Raw genomic sequence first — 19,054 nt, 5'->3', positions numbered from 1 at the left:
GAAGTTCACACTGGCCAATGTTTTGTTGAAGGAGAAAGTATGTAAAAGGAAAAAAGGACAGCATAACAAATCTTAATGGATGTTCTAAGATTTGTTTACATCTACAAATTATTTTTTTCCTTCCTGTGAGATTTACCCTATCCTTCTCTTTTGAGGAATTTTCTAAGCTGGAAATTTCAAACATGAGCTAACAATAGATCCAGGTAGAATGAATATTTTGTAAAATACTGAATGATAATTAGAGAAAGGAATAACCAGCATAGTTAAAGTACCCACAGAGGATGCCTAAATATCCTTGCATAAACAGCAGGGATTCTATCGATAGGTCTCCCTGGGTGAGTAGAAACTCCTATTCCCAACTCTCTTTCCCTATCCTACCCCTCACCTGATGGTCATATAACCTTTAGAATGGGATTTGGAAATTCTTCTGATGCTGCCCTGCTTGCTGACAGAATGAAGCCTGTGGCTGGCAGAGTCATAATCTAACAGACAAAACGTAGTGGAAATATACAAAGTCACAGTCCTCCTGTCTCAGCCCAGACACTGTGCAGGCAAGAAAAGAGAGACTCGCCCCTGTATCCCTCCCCGCCTCCCCTGTTCTGGCCTAAGATGACGCTGACTTCACCCAGCAGGCACCTGACCCTCCCCGAGGAGCTGGGAGGGCCTGAAGCACAGTGCATGGCCCTGGTGGGGATGGAGGTTAAGGAAGCAAACAATATTTAAGATGCTCAGTTTGCAGAGCATTCAGGCTTGGGAAGGAGGGCTCTGAGATACCCAATTAAGCTCCACTTTCAGAAACTCTGAATGCTCTGAGGAGGACTAAGAAAGAGCAGGGAAAGGAAGAAAACAAGGAAGTGGTGAGACCATCAGGAGCAAAGGTAAAAGGTGATAATTTGCTGCCGCTTCTCAAACGTCAACTGGTACATCCAGATTCCCTTAAAGGAAGATCCTTCCTCAGCAAGCCCAAGGAAGATGCTGGAAAAGACTCTCTCACCCATGACCTGGCTCTGCATTCTCATTGTGGCCTTTGCCAGCTGCCCAGTGTGGCCACAGAAGCCCCCTAGTCACAGGATGCCCATACCACTCCAACCGGCTTCCTGCTGTGAGGAGGTGAAGGAACTTGAGGCCCAAATTGCCAACCAAAGCGATCTACTGAGTGAACTGATGAAGGACAGAGACTGGCCCAGCTTTACCATGCAGGTGACAGGACCAGAGGGCAGTAACAGGCACATATCATTGTGGCTCACAAACGAGGACACCAAGTTCCCTGAAATGAACAATGAGATCGACATTACACAGGCAGCACAGACTTCGGCAGGTAAGGAGAACGTGTCCACCTCCCCTCCCCACCCCAAAAAAAGCCAAGTGTTTCCTCCATCTATAGCGTTGCTTCTAAACAACTATGGGGGGAGGGGGTTCCTTCTAGGGTCTAATTTCTTGGGGATGTTCCACTGGCTCTATTTTCCATTTGGTAGGGGCTTCAGGAAAACTTGCTTTGATTTCTAAAGTTCTGTAAGCTTACCCTGTACCTGCCTAGGTCTCTTTTATTCATAAAATGCTTCAAAATAAGAAAGGTGTGAATTCCTGTCTTGGAGCATAGGGAGATTACATGGTTTGCTCCATGTCACAGAGCAAGTCTCAGAACAGAGTTCAAGTTTTCCCGGGTTGGTCTAGCCTTGCCACATCCAGACCAAGAGCTGTCAGGCTGAACCTTCAATCATGAGGAAGCAGAAACAAACACCCAAATGTCAACATCTGTTGCTCTGGGAGCAAAGTTTTGCCAAATGCTTCCCTGGTGCCCCTATGATTTAGTGCAGATGGGCATTACTGAAGTTTTGTGTCGAATCTGAAACTCTGTTTTTCCTTACTCTCGCAAAATTAAGTGTTAGATGCTGCCCATAGCCATCTGAAGAACCCCTTTGTGTTCAGGACATGATGGGCTCTTCAAGGCTCCTCAATTTTAGGGTTTTCCCCCAGGGTCTCAGATAAAATTCGCAGATAATACAGGAAATACAAAAACGCTATGCTGAAATTTGGATTTTCAAAGGTCAAAAACAAGATACATTTTAAAATATTTTCTGTTGAAAAGTAACTTTCAGTTTCTGGTTCACTTGGCTTAGAAATGTTCAGGGGTAAATTTATTGTTTAGAGATTAATTTAGGCTTTCAAAACTATCAGGAAAAGATTAGGTGTCAGAAACATATTCTGTAGATAGATCATTTCTTGCTGACACAAAAATCATTAGTCACATTATAAACCAAATCGCGAACAAAGAAAGCCTTAGCTTCTTGGAAAAGGCAATGGCTGTAACTAGTAGGTTCTGTTTATCCTCAGTTCAGACAAAGACACAGTTTTAACATGAAATAAGCTTGAAAATTCTGTTATATAAACTAAAGTGTATAAACCATTTACTAAGCATTTACTTCCAGACTCTCGGTTTAGGGTAGAAAGTTATTCTTGGGCAATTTTCCAGAGAAATGAGTCCTGATTGGGCCTGGGAGATGAAACTAGATATGCAGCAGATCAGGTCAGAGAGAGGAATCTGCCAGGCCACTTCCTGCTCCTCCCAACAGGTGATTTTCTCACCACCCAGGGGGAATTTCTTGGGGGACCAAAGGCAACTCCCCAGCCTGCCTCTTCCTCTTTTGCTCTGGGGGTCATTCCTTATTCTTCTGCATTACCAGCTGCTGGCCGCCTTTATACTCTGTAAGGAGGTGCCCTTGGAAAAGCAGTAAGTTGAGATGCTTTCATCAGTAACAGGAAATGTAGAACTCTGAGGAAAAAGACACATGCACCCCAATTCCCCTGCCCCAGCGTGCTCTGCAAGGGAGCCAGGCAGCCTCTGACAACTCCTGGGGCAGGAGGGATCCAGTTGCCATTGTTGTGTTCTTCTCCCAGAGCCCACAGGAGTGGCCACCAAGACAAAGATCCCAAGACACAGAAGCAGGAAGCGTCCCCTGGAGAGTATGATTTCCCATGCTCCGGATCCTATCAGGGAAGGCTGGCTCTCTCACAGAGCTCTTTGACATTCAGAATAGGGATACAAAATCCATCAGAAAGCAGATGGCCAACGGGCATCCAAGAAAGCATTTACATCAACCCCAGAGTGAAAATCAGTCTGTCCAATGTGCTCATTTTCTTGTTTTAATAACACTGTCAGGGAAAGACTTCAAAGGGTTCTTCAGGGTGTTTTCATGTCATTCTGGCATTCTTAGATTAAGGAGGGAAAGATAAGATTGCAAAATCTATCCCCCTTAATTAGGGTCCTGGTTGGCAGTAACCATTACCCTGTAAACAACAATTACAACAAAAACCAACCAACCAACCAACAAACCAACAACCAACCAACCAACACCAAAACCAGACTCTGTGAGATCCTCATGACTTGTCTGGGAACAAGCGAGCTGTCTGACAAGTCTGAATCTATCAAATAGGAGCATCAGTTACAATAAATTTCAGAATCCATGGTCTTCACACAATGTAACATTTCTAGAATTCATGGCCAGGATGATAGCACGATAATCCATTTCATAGTTATCCTGCAAATGCCTGTTTGAGTGCTCTGTTGCTGCCATCCAGGTGAAGGGCTTCCCCACCCTCCTGCCCTACCAGTAGTGAGGGCAAAAAACACCTTTTTTGCTCTCTCTATCCACACCTCTTCTGAATCTAGACACTGCCCAGCAGTTATGAGCAATGTCAATTCCATGGTTGAAATGAAGTCTCGGTTTCGACACATCCAGTTTAGATGCAGCAGGAATGTCCCGCCTGCCCTGGAGCCCTGAATCTGGATGCTCACCCTGTGGTTTGCTCCTTTCCTAGATGCCATCTATGACTGCTCTTCCCTCTATCAGAAGAACTACCGCATCTCTGGACTGTATAAGCTTCCTCCCAACGACTTCCTGGGCCGCCCTAAGGCAGAGGTGAGGTCCAATAAGTCCACGGTTGATGTTCTACCTCTTGTCCTCCACCCCATGCAAAGGGATGGAGACAAAAGGGATTATTTCTAGTCTAATGAAAGGGAAACACAAAACAGAGATGCAAACATGCCAAATACCAGAGATACTAAACACTCAATTTATGGGCCAAAAGAACCCCCAAAAAAACACAGGCATCTATTTTTCCCCTTTAGATCAGTATCGACTAAAACCAGACCCTCTAACATACATTAGATTGTTCTGATTACGAACACCTAGCTAGTTTAGATCTCTTCCATGTCCCAGAGTAGTTATTTTCGTGGGGAGAAGAAAAGACAGAACATGAAGGGGGCATATCAGAAGCTCCTGAGTTTCTCTCTTTGAAGTATATGCACTCCCCACAGCCCCAGTTCTGATAAAGCTTCCCCAGTAAACCACTACCCTGCTCCAACTCACCAACGCTGGGGTAGAACCATTACTACCAGTGAGCCAGCATGACTATGGAAGTGCATGCACCCACTGGCTGTGAGGCTGGGAAAAGATTGTGACTCCTGCCCACACACTCCTGCCACCTGCTTCTGCTAGGCCCTGACCAGAGCAATTCTCTCTGCTAGGTGTTCTGTGACATGGAGACTTCAGGCGGTGGCTGGACCGTCATTCAGAGACGAAAGAATGGCCTTGTCTCCTTCTACCAGGACTGGAAGCAGTACAAGAAAGGTTTTGGCAACATCCATGGGGACTTCTGGCTGGGGAATGAACACATCCACAGGCTCACCAGACGGCCAACTCAGCTACGTGTGGAAATGGAGGTGACCGCTGGGCCTGGGTCCCTGGGACTGTTCCAGGGCCACCACACATGTCTGTGCATCACTCTGGGGCACGGTTCCTAGGCTTAGTCACTAAGATGTGAATATTTACTATGATGGTTTTCCTTCAGGTGGCAGGACAGCTGAGGAAGAATAGTTTTTTCCCTATTTTGCTCAAAAGGAGGGCTACAGTGGCATGAGGAGGTGGCCAGCCCAGGCCAGAGCAGAGCAAGTCCAACAGGCTAACTCCGACCTGGCCTGGGAATGAGGTTCTTTATGTGCAAGGCTTACCAATACTTGTGAGTGCCCCTTCACAAAGGCCTCAAAGCGCTTTATATTCCACACTACTTTTTTTTTTTTCTTAACATATCTGAGTGAGATAGAGTGAAATTGCAAATTTACAACTCACACCAGGGAAGTGAGGAAGTACAGAAAGAGACAATAATCAAGGTCATATGATGAATCAAGAGAGAGGTTTGGCCTAGGACTCATGCTTTCTGATTTCCAGGTTGCTATGGAACGGGAGTAAACTAGACCCAGAGCTATGATAAAAGATGCCTGGCTATGGGCCTGCAGAGGGAGAAGAGATACAGGGCTGGGTCTTCTCTGTGAGATGAAATGAAGCCCTGGGCGGTTTCTCTAAGGCTCTGACTCTTCCTGACAGGACTGGGAGGGCAACGTGCGCTATGCTGAGTACAGTCACTTTGCTCTGGGCAATGAAGTGAGCAGCTACCGCCTCTTCCTGGGGAACTACAGTGGCAATGTGGAGGATGACGCCCTCTTCCATCATAATGACACAGCCTTCACCACCAAGGACAAGGACAACGACAGCTGTTTGGAAAATTGTGCCAAGTTACTTAAAGGTAAGATGGGTGCGTGTTGGGGTGACAGTGGGGAGTGGGGATTGGGTATAAGCCTGTAATCCCACTTAAGAAGAGAGAGTAAATTTATCACTGTACTACTGGTGTTCTGGTTTTGGTATCTTTTTTTTTAACTTTATCAAGAAATTAAAAAATAAACAAAACAACAACATTTCAAACAAAACCAAAACAAAGGAATAAGAAGAAAGAAATAACCTAAAATATCTACATTATTTCTGTTATTTTTTTTGAAATGGGCTCTGATGATTTATTTTCAAATTCCTGACATCTTGGACTACCGTCTATTTTCCAAGGAGGGGCATACTCAGCTTACTGCCACTGTTCTGTTTCTCGTGTCAGGTGGATACTGGTACAAATGCTGCGCAACCTCAAACCTCAACGGGGTGTACTACAACCCTGAAGAGCAATACAAGCACCTGAATGGCCTCACCTGGATCGGCTGGCATGGGACTACCTACTCCCTAAAACGGGTGGAGATGAAAATCCGCCCAGAAGACTTCAGGCCCTAAAAAGAGAGCTGCTGTGGAACAGGGATGCAGAAATAGAGAGAAACGGAGGTTGGGCAAGGGCAGAGAAGGGGAGGAAGAGAGGATAGAAATGATAGGGATGGAAAATGGCCTATAATCACCAATGAGAGAATGCATCTCTGCGGAGGACAACAAAAGACGTTGAAGCTAATGGGTTGAGGTATTTAATCATAATGGGTCCTGAGAGACACTTCTCAGGGGCTGCACTGGGTGGGCTCTGCCTGTGATCCCTGACATAGCAGCAGCCTGTCTTTTCCACATGATTCTTCTGTGGAAAAAAAAAAAATTGTGAGGTCACTTAATCCATTTCCACTAAGGCCTAGATTATGTGAGGGCAGAAAACCAATCATTTTGCTTAAAAGAACTACATTACTTTGATTCTCAAGGGAGAGGCCTTGGGTGTTAGGAAAAGGTATAAAAGAGGAGGAGGAAGGAATTTCCATTTTTAAGTCTAATGAAATGTTCTTCCATCTATACACTTTGTTTTTAAAACGCAAAAACTTCTGCTGGAGCTGAGCTGGCCCAGGTTGGCGCTGCTTGGAGGAGGCTCCAGGGACCCAGGCCCTGTGCTTGGCCTCCCTCAGGGCAGAGCCCTCCCGGGAATGACGGGGCCCAGCAGTGTCAGAGGAGTACCCACGGGGGGCAGGGGAGGGGAAGCCCCCATGAAGCGTGCACAAAACCACCTGAAAAGATTCACCATCAGTAGAGACCAATCTACTTTTAATTACTAGTTGTAAGAAAGGGTCTCAAAGAGCTTCATTTTATACCTTGTCTATTAAAAATGTCTGAAAAATGAAGGTAGATAGTGCTATAGTTATTAATTCATGCTGTATGAAAGCACCTTGCTTTATAAAAATAAAATGTTGTAGTTTGTGTTTTGAACAATTAAATTTTCTTTTCCTTTTGCAATAAACTCTTATTGAATTTGTTGGTTTCTTCTTTAATTCTTACCATTACCACTTAGAGCATGGCAAAGTTTTAAGTAAAAAAATCAGAATGAGCAGTAAGAAAGAGACTCATGAGTTTACTTCAGTGTTCAGGGAAACCAAAGGAGGAACAAGAATCCAAAAAAGAAAAGGTGAGGGACAAAAAGGGCAGCAGACTCTGATAAGAGATCAGATCCTGGCCCACCTACCTAACCCCGCAAGGCCACTGTCACATGTTAATCAGGGGTTTCAAAGTACTTTGCAAACAAACGCTCCTACTTCCTGCTTGAACAAACTATAACATATGGAGAACAAAAATATCTTTAATCATAACTGGTATCAAACTTTTGAGTGTTAAGAAATCAATTTTCCCCGCATAAAAGTAGCATCCCCTTGAGCCAGTCAGTGTATGATAAATCATTATTCTTCCTCAATGTTTTCTACTATAGCTATAGTCTTTTGATTGTTGGGGACCTATTTAAGTCTTAAAAATTGGAACTTGAAGATCTTCAAAAGAATAAGCACACTACAAAAAAGGCAAACTATTGGCCAATCTCCTTAATGAACAGAGATGCAAAAATCCTAAACAAAACACTTGCAAATCGAATGCAAATGCACATTAGAAGAATTATACACCACGACCAAATGAGGTTCATTCATGGCATGCAAGAGTGGTTCAACACAAGAAAATCAATTAATGTAATTCAACACATTAACAAATCAAAAGGGAAAAATCAAACGATCATCTTGATAGATGCTGAAAAAGCATTTGACAAAATTCGACATCCCTTTTTGATAAAAACACTTCAAAGGTAGGAATTGAAGGAAACTTCCTCAATATGATAAAAGGGCATATACGAAAAACCCACAGCCAGCATAGTACTCAACAGAGAGAGGCTAAAAGCCTTCCCCCTAAGACCAGGAACAGGATAAGGATGCCCACTGTCACCTCTATTGTTCAACATGGTACTAGAAGTTCTAGCCAGAGCAATTCGCCAAGACAAAGATATAAAGTGTAGCCAAATTGGAAAGGAAAAAGTAAAACTGTCATTATTTGCAGAAGAAATGATCTTATATTTGAAAAATCCTGAGAATTCGACCACAAAACTATTTGAGTTAACAAATTCAGCAGAGTGGTGGGATATAAAATTAAGGAACATAAGTCACTAATATTCCTATATACTAATAATGACCTAACTGAAGAGGAATCAAAAAAAATTCCATTCATGATCGCAACTAAAAAAATCAACTGCTGAAGAATAAACATAACCAAGGATGTAAAAGATCTCTACACAGAAAATTACAAAGTTTTACTAAAAGAAATAAAAAAGGACCTAAAGAGGTGGAAAAATATTCCATGTTCATGGATGGGAAGACTAAACATTGTTAAGATGTCAATTCTACAGAAACTAATCTACAGATTCAATGCAATTTCAATCAGAATTCCAACAACCTACTTTGCATACTTGGAAAAGCTAGTTATCAAATTTATTTGGAAGGGTAAGGGGCCTCAAATTGACAAAAACATCCTAAAGAAGAAGAACAAAGTGGGAAGACTTATACTTCCAGATTCTGAAGCCTACTATAAAGCTACAGTGGTTAAAATAGCATGATATTGGCATAAAGATAGACATATTGATCAATGGAATCTAATTGAAAGTTTGGAAATAGACCCCTAGATATACTGTTGACTGATTTTTGATAAGGCCCCCAAATGCACTGAACAGGGAAAGAACAGTCTCTTCAACAAATGTGGCTGGGGGAACTGGATAGCCATAACAAAAAGAATGAAAGAGGATCCCTACCTCACACCCTATATAAAAATTAACTCAAAGTGGATCAAAGTCCGCAATAGAAGAGACAGTACCATAAACTCCTATAAGATAGTGCAGGGAAACATCTTCAAGACCTAGTATTAGTAGCTTGCTTCTTAGACCTTACACCCAAAGCACAAGCAATGAAAGAAAAAACAGATAACTGGGAACTCCTCAAAACAAAAAGCTTCTGTACCTCAAAGGAATTTGTCAAAAAGGTGAAGAGGCAGCCAATGCAATGGGAGAAAATATTTGGAAAGCATGTATCTGATAAGAGACTGATATCTTGCATATATAAAGAAATCCTACAACTCAATGACCATAGTACAAACAGCCCAATTAGAAAATGGGCAAAAGATATGAAAGACAGTTCTCTGAAGAGGAAATACAAATGGCCAAGAAACACATGAAAAAATGTTCATCTTCACTAGCTATTAGGGAGATGCAAATCAAGACCACAATGAGGTATCATCTCACACCAATAAGAATCACTGCCATTAAACAAATAGGAAACTACAAATGCTGGAGAGGATTTGGAGAAACTGGAACTCTTATTCATTGCTGGTGGGATAGTACAATGTTACAGCTGGAAGACACTTGGGCAGTTTCTCAGAAAACTAGATATTGAATTACCCTATGATCTGGCAATTCCACTTCTTGGTATATACCCAGAAGATTTGAAAGCAGTGACACGAACAGACATTTGTACACCAATGTTCATAGCAGCATTGTTCACAATTGCCAAGTGATCTTCAGCAGACCGAGCGGATAAACAAAATGTAGTATATACAAATGATGGAATACAACACAGCAGTAGAAAGCAACAAGGTCCTGAAACTTAAAGGCAACATGGATGAACCTTGAAGATATAATTCTGAGTGAAATAACTCAGACACAAAAGGAGAGATATTGTATGTTACCACTTCTATGAACTATCTGAACAATGTAAAATCAATGTCTGAAAATGTAAGAATATTGGGGACCTAGTGATAGATAACAGCTAGCGATGGGGAATGATAAGCTAATATGTTCAGATACGGTGAATTCAAAGGTATGGTAATGGATAGGGGTGACAACTGTTTGTTAATGGAATTATAAGCATCAGAGCTATACTGAAGGCAAATAGGATTGAAAAGGTTGTTTAAAGGTATGTTTCCCACAGATAAGCACCACAAATATAGCCAAGTTCTTGCCTGATATACTTCTAAGGTATGACACTAGCACAGAGAGTTGACAACAGAAGGGTATATGGGAAAAAATCCACATATTGCATACTAGGGACTGCAATTAATAGGAATACCATACTAGTATTACACAAATACTAAGGACAAATAATTAAGGGCCGACAAGAGCTATGACATGTTTTGGGTCATGAGAATTGTTTAAAATGGAGAGTGATAAGGATTGTATAACTAAGTGATGATAATGTGAGATATGGATGGATTATCGCGGGCATAACACAGGCTATGTAAACTTAGGAACCCCCTACTTTATAAGTCAAGCCCTTGACATTGAGGCTTGCTTGGGTGAAACTTATGGTTGTAAAGGGGAGGCTGCCCACCTATAATTATGCCTAGGAGTCACCTCCAGAGAACCTCTTTTGTTGCTCAAATGTGGACTTTCTTTCTCTAAGCATAACTCTGCAAATAAATTCATTACCTACCTGCCCCCAACACGGGACAAGACCCCCAAGAAGAATGAGCCTTCCTGATGACATGGGACATGGATTCTGGGAATAAGCCTGACTTGGCATTGAAGGACGGAGAATGCCTTTTTGACCAAAGGGAGGAAAAGAAAGGCAACAAAATAAGGTTCTAGCAGCGGAGAGAATTCACATAGAGTCAAGAGGCTGTCCTGGAGGTTACTCCTATGCAAGCTTCACTTAGATATGCCAAATGACCACAATATGATAAGCCCAAGTCAATGGTAATCCCGAAAACCTTAAAGAATATCCAGATCCCTATCAGACTTTATAAAAGTTTCACTCACTAAGATTTTTCTTCAGAAACTTAAACTCTTCAGAGAGCTCCTATGTCAGATAAGTTCCAAACCCAGAGGCAGCAGCCTCTTCAAGAACATCAACTAGATGTGTCCCTTTTGCTCATAACACTGACACCCCATTTCAACATGAACAGGTTAGGGTGGTCACTGTGTAGATATCCCCAAAGATCGGGAAAGTGATTAAATGAGGGGAAGGGGTAGCAACAGACACGATGGAATTTAACAAAGGATTATGAATACTGAATCTTTATATAATTTTCTTTTTCTTAGTTGCTAGGGTATTAGAATGGCTAGAAGGAAAGAAATGAAATGGTGAAACTGTAACACATAGCATCCTTTGAAATTTGTTCTATAGCTACTGTAACTTGAAAGCTATCACCTTCTTGTATATATGTTATATTTCACAGTAAGGAAATAACTGAAACTATGGTACTTTAACTCATAACAACTTTGGAAATTTCCTATATATCTACTTGTTCAATGATACTTTGAAAGATATTACCTTTTTGTATATATATTTCATAATAAGGAAATAACTGAAACTATGGAACTGTAACCTTTAATATTCTTTGAAATTTGCTAACTACTTGTTAAATTGCACTTGGAAAGTTATCACTTCTACGTATATATGTTATATTTTATAATGAAAATGTGATAAAAAAGTAGAGATTGGCAGAATTGATAAAAAAAAGTATGACTCAACTAAATGCTGCTGACAAGAGACTCAAATTAGATTCAACGATGTAAGTAGGTTGAAAGTGAAAGGATGGAAAAAATGTATGCAAATAGTAACAAAAAGTGAGCTGTGGTAGCTATACTAAATATCAGATACAATAGATTTTAAGTGAAAAACTGTTACAAGGGACAAAGATGGACACTATATACTAATAAGTTGTCAATTCAACAAGAAGATTTAACAATTATAAATATATATGCACATAATGGTAGAGCCCCAGAAAATATGAAGCAAATATCGACAGATTGAAAGGAGAAATAGACATGAATAGGAGGAGATTTCAAAATGTCTACTTTCAACAATAGATAGAACATCTAGACAGAAGATCAATAAGGACTAGAAGACTTGTGCAATACTATAAACCAACTAGATCTAACATACATAGATAGAACACTTCACCCAACAGCAGCACAATACACATTCTTCTCAAGTACACATGGGATCATCCCCCAGGATAGACCATGTGTTAGGTCACAAAACAAAAGTTTCAATAAATTTTAAAATATTAAATCATACCATGATTCTTCTGTGACCACAGCTGGATGAAGCTAGAAATCAGTAACACAGGGAGAACTGGAAAACTCACAAATATGTGGAATTAACACAATGCACTCTTAAACAACCAGCAGGTCAAAGAGTAAACCAAAGCAGAAATTAAGAAATATCAAAATTAGAAAACACCAAAATCTGTGGGATGCAGCAAAAACTGTGCTGAGAGTAAAATTTATAGCTTTAAATTCCTATATTCAAAAAGAAGGATTTCAAATCATAGACCTAACCTCAGAACTGGAAGAACTAGAAAAAGAAGAGCAAATTAAACCAAAGGTGAGCAGAAGGAAATAACAAAGATTAGAACAGAGGTAAATGAAATAGAGAATAAAAAATGAACAGAATCAACCAAACCAAAAGTTGTTGCTTTAAAAAAGTCAATAAATACCAACAAGCTTTAGCTAGATGGACAAATAGAAAAAAGAGAGGATGCAAATAACTAATTTTGCAATTGGAGGGGGGAGGGGAAAATTACTACCAATACCACAGAAATAAAAAGTATTATAAGAACAACTGTATGCCAACAAATTTAAATACCTTAGATGAAATGGACAAATTCTTAGAAACAAGAAAACTATCTACACGGACTCAAGAAGAAATAGAAGATCCAAACAGACCAACAAGTAAAGAGATTTAATCAGTCATGAAAAACCTCCCCAAAAGAAAAGCCCAGGACCAGATGGCTTCACTGTTGAATTTTACCAAACATTTTAGGAAGAAAGAACACCAATCTTGCTCAAAATCTTCCAAAAAATCGAAGTCAAGGAAAACACTCTCTGAGGCCAATGCCACACAAAAACCAAAGCCAGATAAAGATATCATGAGAAAAAAAATTACAGACTAATACCTCTTATGAATATAGAGGCAAAAATCCTCAACAAAATACCAGCAAACTGAATCAACAGCACATTAAAAGAATTATACACCATGATCAAGTGAGATTTATCCCAGGAATGCAAGAGTGGTTCAAGAGAAGAACATTAATGTAATATACCATATTAGTAGTACAAGGGAAACAAAATGATCATCTCAATTGACACAGAAAAGGCATTTGACAAAACTCAGCACCCCTTCTTGATAAAAACATGTAGAAAACTATGAATAGAGGGAATTTCCTCAACATGACAAACGGCATATATAAAAAACCCAAGGCTAACATGGTACTTAATGGTGAAAGACTGAAAGCTTTCTCTAGATTAGGAACAAGACAAGGCTGCCCACTGTCACCCCTGTTATTCAACATTGTACTGGAAGTTCTAGTCAAAGCAATTAGGCAAGAAAAAGAAAGAAAATGCTTCAAAATTGGAAAAGAAGAAGCGACGCTTTCCCTATATGCAGATGACATGATCCTATATATAGAAAATCCTGAAAAATTCATAAGAAAGACACCAGAGCTAATAAATTCAGCAAAGTGGCCAGGTAAAAGATCTACATGCAGAAAACAGATGTATTTATATGCACTAGTAATGAACAATCTGAAGATGAAATCAAGAAAAAAATTTCACTTACAACAGCAACTAAAGAATCACATATCGAGGAATAAATTTGGTCAAGTATATAAAGAAACTGTACATGGAAAAACTACAAAATATTGCTGAAAGAAATCAAAGAGGACCTAAATAACTGGAAGGACACTCCATGTTCATGGGTGGAAGACTAAATATTGTTAAGATGTCAATTCTACCCAAAGTGATACAATCCAAGTCAAAATTCCAATAGCCCTCTTTGCTGAAATGGAAAAGCCAATCATCAAGTTTATGTGGAAGGGTAAGTGGCCCCAAATAGCCAAAACCAACTTGGCAAAGAAGAACAATTTCCAGTTTTAAAATGTATTACAAAGCTACATTAATTGAAACAACATGGAATTGGTACAAAGACATATACAGACCAACGGAATCAAATTGAGAGTTCAGAAATAAACCCTCACATCTATGGCTAATTCATGTATTTTTTTGTTCCAAAATTATTTCTTTTTTTAATGCAATTTTACTGAGATATAATCACACAACATACAATCATTCAAAGTGTACAATTAGTTGTTCAGAATGTCATCATATAGCTGTGCTTTCATCACCACAATCAAACTTTGAACATTTTCATTGCTCCAAAAGATAAAATAAATTTAAAATAAAAAGAACACCCAAAACATCCCATTCCCCTCCTTCCCTCATTGTTCATTTACTTTTTTAAAAAATACAGTTTAATTGAGATATATTCACACACCCTACAGTCATCCACAGTGTAAATTATTCACAGCACCATCATATAGTTGTACGTTCATCACCAGAATTAATTTTTGAACCTTTTCCTTACTCCAAAATAAAAATAAAAGCAAAAAAGAACACCAAAATCTTTCTATCCCCTCCATCCCACCCTATTCTTCATCTAATTTTTGTCTCCATTTTCGCACTAATCTGTCCATTCACTGGATAAAGGGAGTGCGAGCCAAAAGCTTTTCACAGTCACACAGTCACACTATGAAATCTACATAGCTTTACAATTGTCTTCAAGAATCAAGGTCACTGGGTTGCAGTTTGACAGCTTCAAGCATTTCCCACTTATGGCTAATTCATTTTTTTATATAAATTTAATGTTATTGAGATTGTTCACATACCATACAATTATCCAAAGATCCAAAGTGTACAATCAATTACCCACAGTACCATCATACAGCTGTGCATCCATTACCACAACTAATTTTTTTTCAATTTTTAGAACACTTTCATTGCTCCAGAAAAGAGATAAAGACAAAAAAAAAAAAAAAAAGAACACTTCCTGTATCCCTAACCACCCCACCTCCATTGTTGACTCATAGTATATTTGTTACTGTTGATGAAAGAATGTTAAAATACTACTAACTGTAGTACATAGCTACTGGGCATTAACCTGTGATTCAGAACACAGTCCCATCTCTAGCTATTCATCCGGGAACTCTGATTTGAGCCAGAAACCTCTCTAGAGGATGCCTGTGCTGGTTTGAATGTATTATGTCCCCCAGAAAAAGCTGTATTCTTTGATGCAATCTTGTAGGGCAGACATATTTGTGGGGATTAAGTTGGAACGTTTGGATTAGGTTGTTTGCATGGAAATGCACCCCACCCAACTGTGGGTGATGACTCTAATTGGATAATTTCCAAGGAGGTGTTGGCCTGCCCATTCAGGGTGGGTCTGAGTTAAATTACTGGAGCACTATATAAGATCAGACAGAAGGAGCAAGCTGCAACAGCCAAGAGGGACACTATGAAGAAAGCACAGGAGCTGCAAATGAGAGACAGCTTGAAGATGGCTGTTGAAACCAGACTCTTGCTCCAGAGAAGCTAAGATAGGACAAATACCCAAGTGCAAATAATAGAGACATTTTTGAGGAACTGCAGCCTAGAGAGGAATGTCCTGGGAGAAAGCCATTTTGAAACCAGAACTTTGGAACAGACACCAGCCACATGCCTTCCCAGCTAACAGAGGTTTTCTGGACACCATTAGCCATCCTCCAGTGAAGCTACTCGATTGCTGATGTGTTACCTTGGACATTTATGGCCTTAAAACTGTAACTGTGTAACCAAATAACCCCCTTTTACAAAAGCCAATCCATATCTGGTGTTTTGCATTCCGGCAGCATTAGCAAACTAGAACAATGCCCTAGGCTACTTACCTTGATAGAGACAATGCGGCCTGGGCTGTTGTCATGCATGAAAATGTGCAGCATGTGCAGGATCAGCTGGGGCAGGTAGAGTTTAAAGTCACCCCCAAGAGCCACCACAATTTGCTCACTCAGAAAAATGATTGTGCTCTGGACTGAGGTGTTCATGACCCAGAATTCCCAGAAGGAGGGTAGAGATAGGGGAGCACATATTTCTGCTGAAACATGAACCAAGGAACTGGGAGGACCAAAAAGAAGTAAAATGCAGTGGATTGCCCCAAGCTGAACTCCGGCTGTTGAAAGCAGACTCTTGCTCCAGAGAAGCTAAGAGAGGACAAATACCCCAAATGCAACTAAGAGTGACATTTTTGAGGAACTGCAGCCTAGAGAGGAACATCCTTGGAAAAAGCCATCTTCTCTCACTGTCCTCATCTCTCACTGTGCCCCTTCTTGTATCCTATGTAACAGCCATATTGAACAAATTAAACTGCACTCCCCCAAATATCCCAGGTTACCTCACTTCCATGAGCTTTGCTCATGCCATTTGCTTCCTTTGCCTGGAATCCCATTTTCCCCTCAGCTAAGCCCTATCTGTCTTTCTAGACCGGGTTCAAGCCTCACTTCTTTTATGAAGACTTTCATATTCTCCTTATAAATCACCCACTTTGGGTCCTTTTACATTCCTCTTTTCTAGCATCGGTGAGACTTAATTTTCTTTGCCACCCTTCCTCTACTAGATTGTAAGCTATTTAAGGGCAAGAAACCCCTCTGACTCAGCTCTGAATCCCCAGAATCTATCAAAGCACCTGGCACACTCTAGCCATCCAAACAAATGTTTACAGAATGAAAAAAAAATGACTAACTTAATCAGTCTAAGAGTTCTGAACTTGTCCAAAGTGGATGCTTCTCTTTGGGTGCCACCTGACCTCTATTAGAGTGTAACTCCAAAGCTATCAAGATTTCTTGTCTTTTCTGGATTTAGGCTTTGCTAGATAGCATCTGATATCTGTCCCAATTGGTTAAGAAGACCGAAGCCATGCTAAATGAGCTACAAAAATGGAACACAATATGTAACATTCCTGGTCATCATCTATCACTGCTCAACTATATTAGCAGGACTGGAACATGGGTTTTAAGTGAATATAGTCTTTCCATCAACAAACATCCACCAAGTGTCTATCTTGGGGTGGGGTGGGGATGCTGTGCTAGGCACTCACTGGTACAGTCCCAGAAGAAAAACTAGACATGCCATAGTACTTAACCACATCAACAGACTGAATCAAATGCCTGGAGTTGTAGATCTGGCTCTACTTTCTATAGGTGAATAATAAGCCAGGGGTAAGTGACTTTATTCTGGGCTCTCCTTTCCTCATCTGCAAAACAGGGCTGACATTTGACTTCCTAATTTCACAGGACTGCTGTGGGCAACAAATGAGATATGGAATGGGAAAGAATTTAGAAAACTACAAAGTAATTTATAAATGAAAAATATTATAAGAAAGATACTGTTTAATATAATGGAAGATGTGGCTGAATGACTACACTTTAGGTTAATGCAGATAATGAAATATGTACTGTATAATACACAGGAGAGGATGTTAAAAGTCTACTGGAAAAGTAGATTACATGTTACGGGTATGTGTGTGTGTAGGGAAAATGGGAAGTCAATGGTTACTGGGTGCAGAGTTTCTGTTTGGGGTGATGGAAAAGTTTTAGTAATGGATGGCAGTGATGGTAGCATAACATTGTAAATATAATTAATGCAACTAAATTGTTATGCTTGAAAATTGTAGAAATGGGAAAATTTGTATTGCATATATGTTACCACAGTTTAAAAAAATCAGTGAAAGAAAAGATTGAATGTAGGAAGATGTTTACTGCAGTCCTATATATATATATATCACAGCAAAAACCAAAATGTTCAACATAGAGGAATTATTAATTAAATGATGCTACCTAAAAAAAAAAAAAAAAAGAAAGCCTACTAGAGCCTCTTCTATGTCTTTAATCAGTCAATGATTTTTGAAAATCCATTTTCAGCTGTGGATAGGGCCACAAAATGCCACATAAATTACTAAAATAAATAAGTTGGCCAACTGGCCACTGATCCTGCCTTGATACTATTGCACTACCACGTTCTTTAAAATTTCCAAAGTAGGAGATTTGATGATAATAGAAACTCTAATAAGGATGGCAATAACTGGGCATTCATACTCTTGAGACCCCTAAATAATTCTGAGTGGAAGTCAATGAGAAAAGGAAATTCTCAGATGAAAGGCCTTGCAGAAGTATAAGGTATTCCTATTTTTTTTTTTTAAAGAAGCCTAATTGTTTAGAAAGTAAAAAATCATACTAGGGACTGCTGGTAAACACTTCTTTCTCTCTCCTTGGAGGGAAATATTCCCTCCAAAAAAATCTATTTTCTCTAGTAAAAAAAGCTTTGCCAAAGAAAACCACAGATTTTATGGCCTCCAAAGATTCTCTGATGTTCATTCACTTGGACCACACTCTGCTTTCTTTAGAGAAAGGCTAGTCTTCCCAGCTCTGTTACCATTTGCTCTCACAGGGGTTTCTCTACCTCAAAGAAGCCAGGTGGCCTGCCCAGGGATGTCAGTCAGATCACTGTTCACAAAGACTGTTCTCTTCCCAGGCTCACAAGAGCTCATTAAAATGCCCAGGATCAACAGATAAAGATTCCCCCCACTGCACATTCTCTATGTTAGATGAAATGAAAACTGTATCTTGAAGCCATGAGGCTCCATGCCTCAAATCCGTGGGTTCAGCCTCTTCAACAAATGATGCCGGGAAAACTGGATATTCATAAGCAAAAGAACAAAAGTGGACTCCTACTTCACACTATATACAAAAATTAACTCAAAATGGATCAAAGGCCTAAATATAAGATCCAGAACTATAAAACTTCTAGAAGAAAACAAAGGGAAGCAACTTCCATACCTTCTGTTAGGCAATAGTTTCTTAAGACTATACACCAAAAGCACAAGTAATGACCTTCTGATAAATGGGATTTCATCAAAATTAAAAGCTTCTGTGCATCAAAGGACTTCATCATGAAAATAAAAAGACAACCTGTAGAATGGGAGAAAATCTCTGGAAACCACATATCCAACAAGGGTTTAATAATCAGAATACATAAAAAACTCCTACAACTTAATGCTATAAAGACAAGCAATCCAATTGAAAAATGAGCAAAACAGATGTGGCCCTCTCTCTCTAGCTAAGCCAACTCAGTGGGTGATCTCCTT

General features: G+C 39.9%; 1 protein-coding gene and 1 long non-coding RNA gene across 2 annotated transcripts in view; one reads left to right on the top strand and one right to left on the bottom strand.

Annotated features, from left to right (window-relative positions):
* LOC119527962 overlaps nucleotides 1-19,054 on the bottom strand; it is an 80,331-nt gene that overhangs the window by 38,434 nt on the left and 22,843 nt on the right. The gene's annotated exons all lie outside the window — the stretch shown is intronic.
* On the top strand, nucleotides 973-6,152 carry LOC119527960 (angiopoietin-related protein 7-like). Its single transcript, XM_037828529.1, has 5 exons — nucleotides 973-1,318; nucleotides 3,820-3,920; nucleotides 4,529-4,723; nucleotides 5,385-5,583; nucleotides 5,941-6,152. The coding sequence occupies exons 1-5, from the start codon at nucleotides 973-975 to the stop codon at nucleotides 6,108-6,110; spliced, it is 1,011 nt and encodes a 336-aa protein (XP_037684457.1). The 3' UTR covers nucleotides 6,111-6,152.

Source organism: Choloepus didactylus, chromosome 2 (genome assembly GCF_015220235.1).
Source record: "Choloepus didactylus isolate mChoDid1 chromosome 2, mChoDid1.pri, whole genome shotgun sequence".
Taxonomy (NCBI): Eukaryota; Metazoa; Chordata; class Mammalia; order Pilosa; family Megalonychidae; genus Choloepus; species Choloepus didactylus.
The sequence above is the reverse complement of the archived record's forward strand: the minus strand, read 5'-3'. Positions and strand labels throughout refer to the sequence as shown.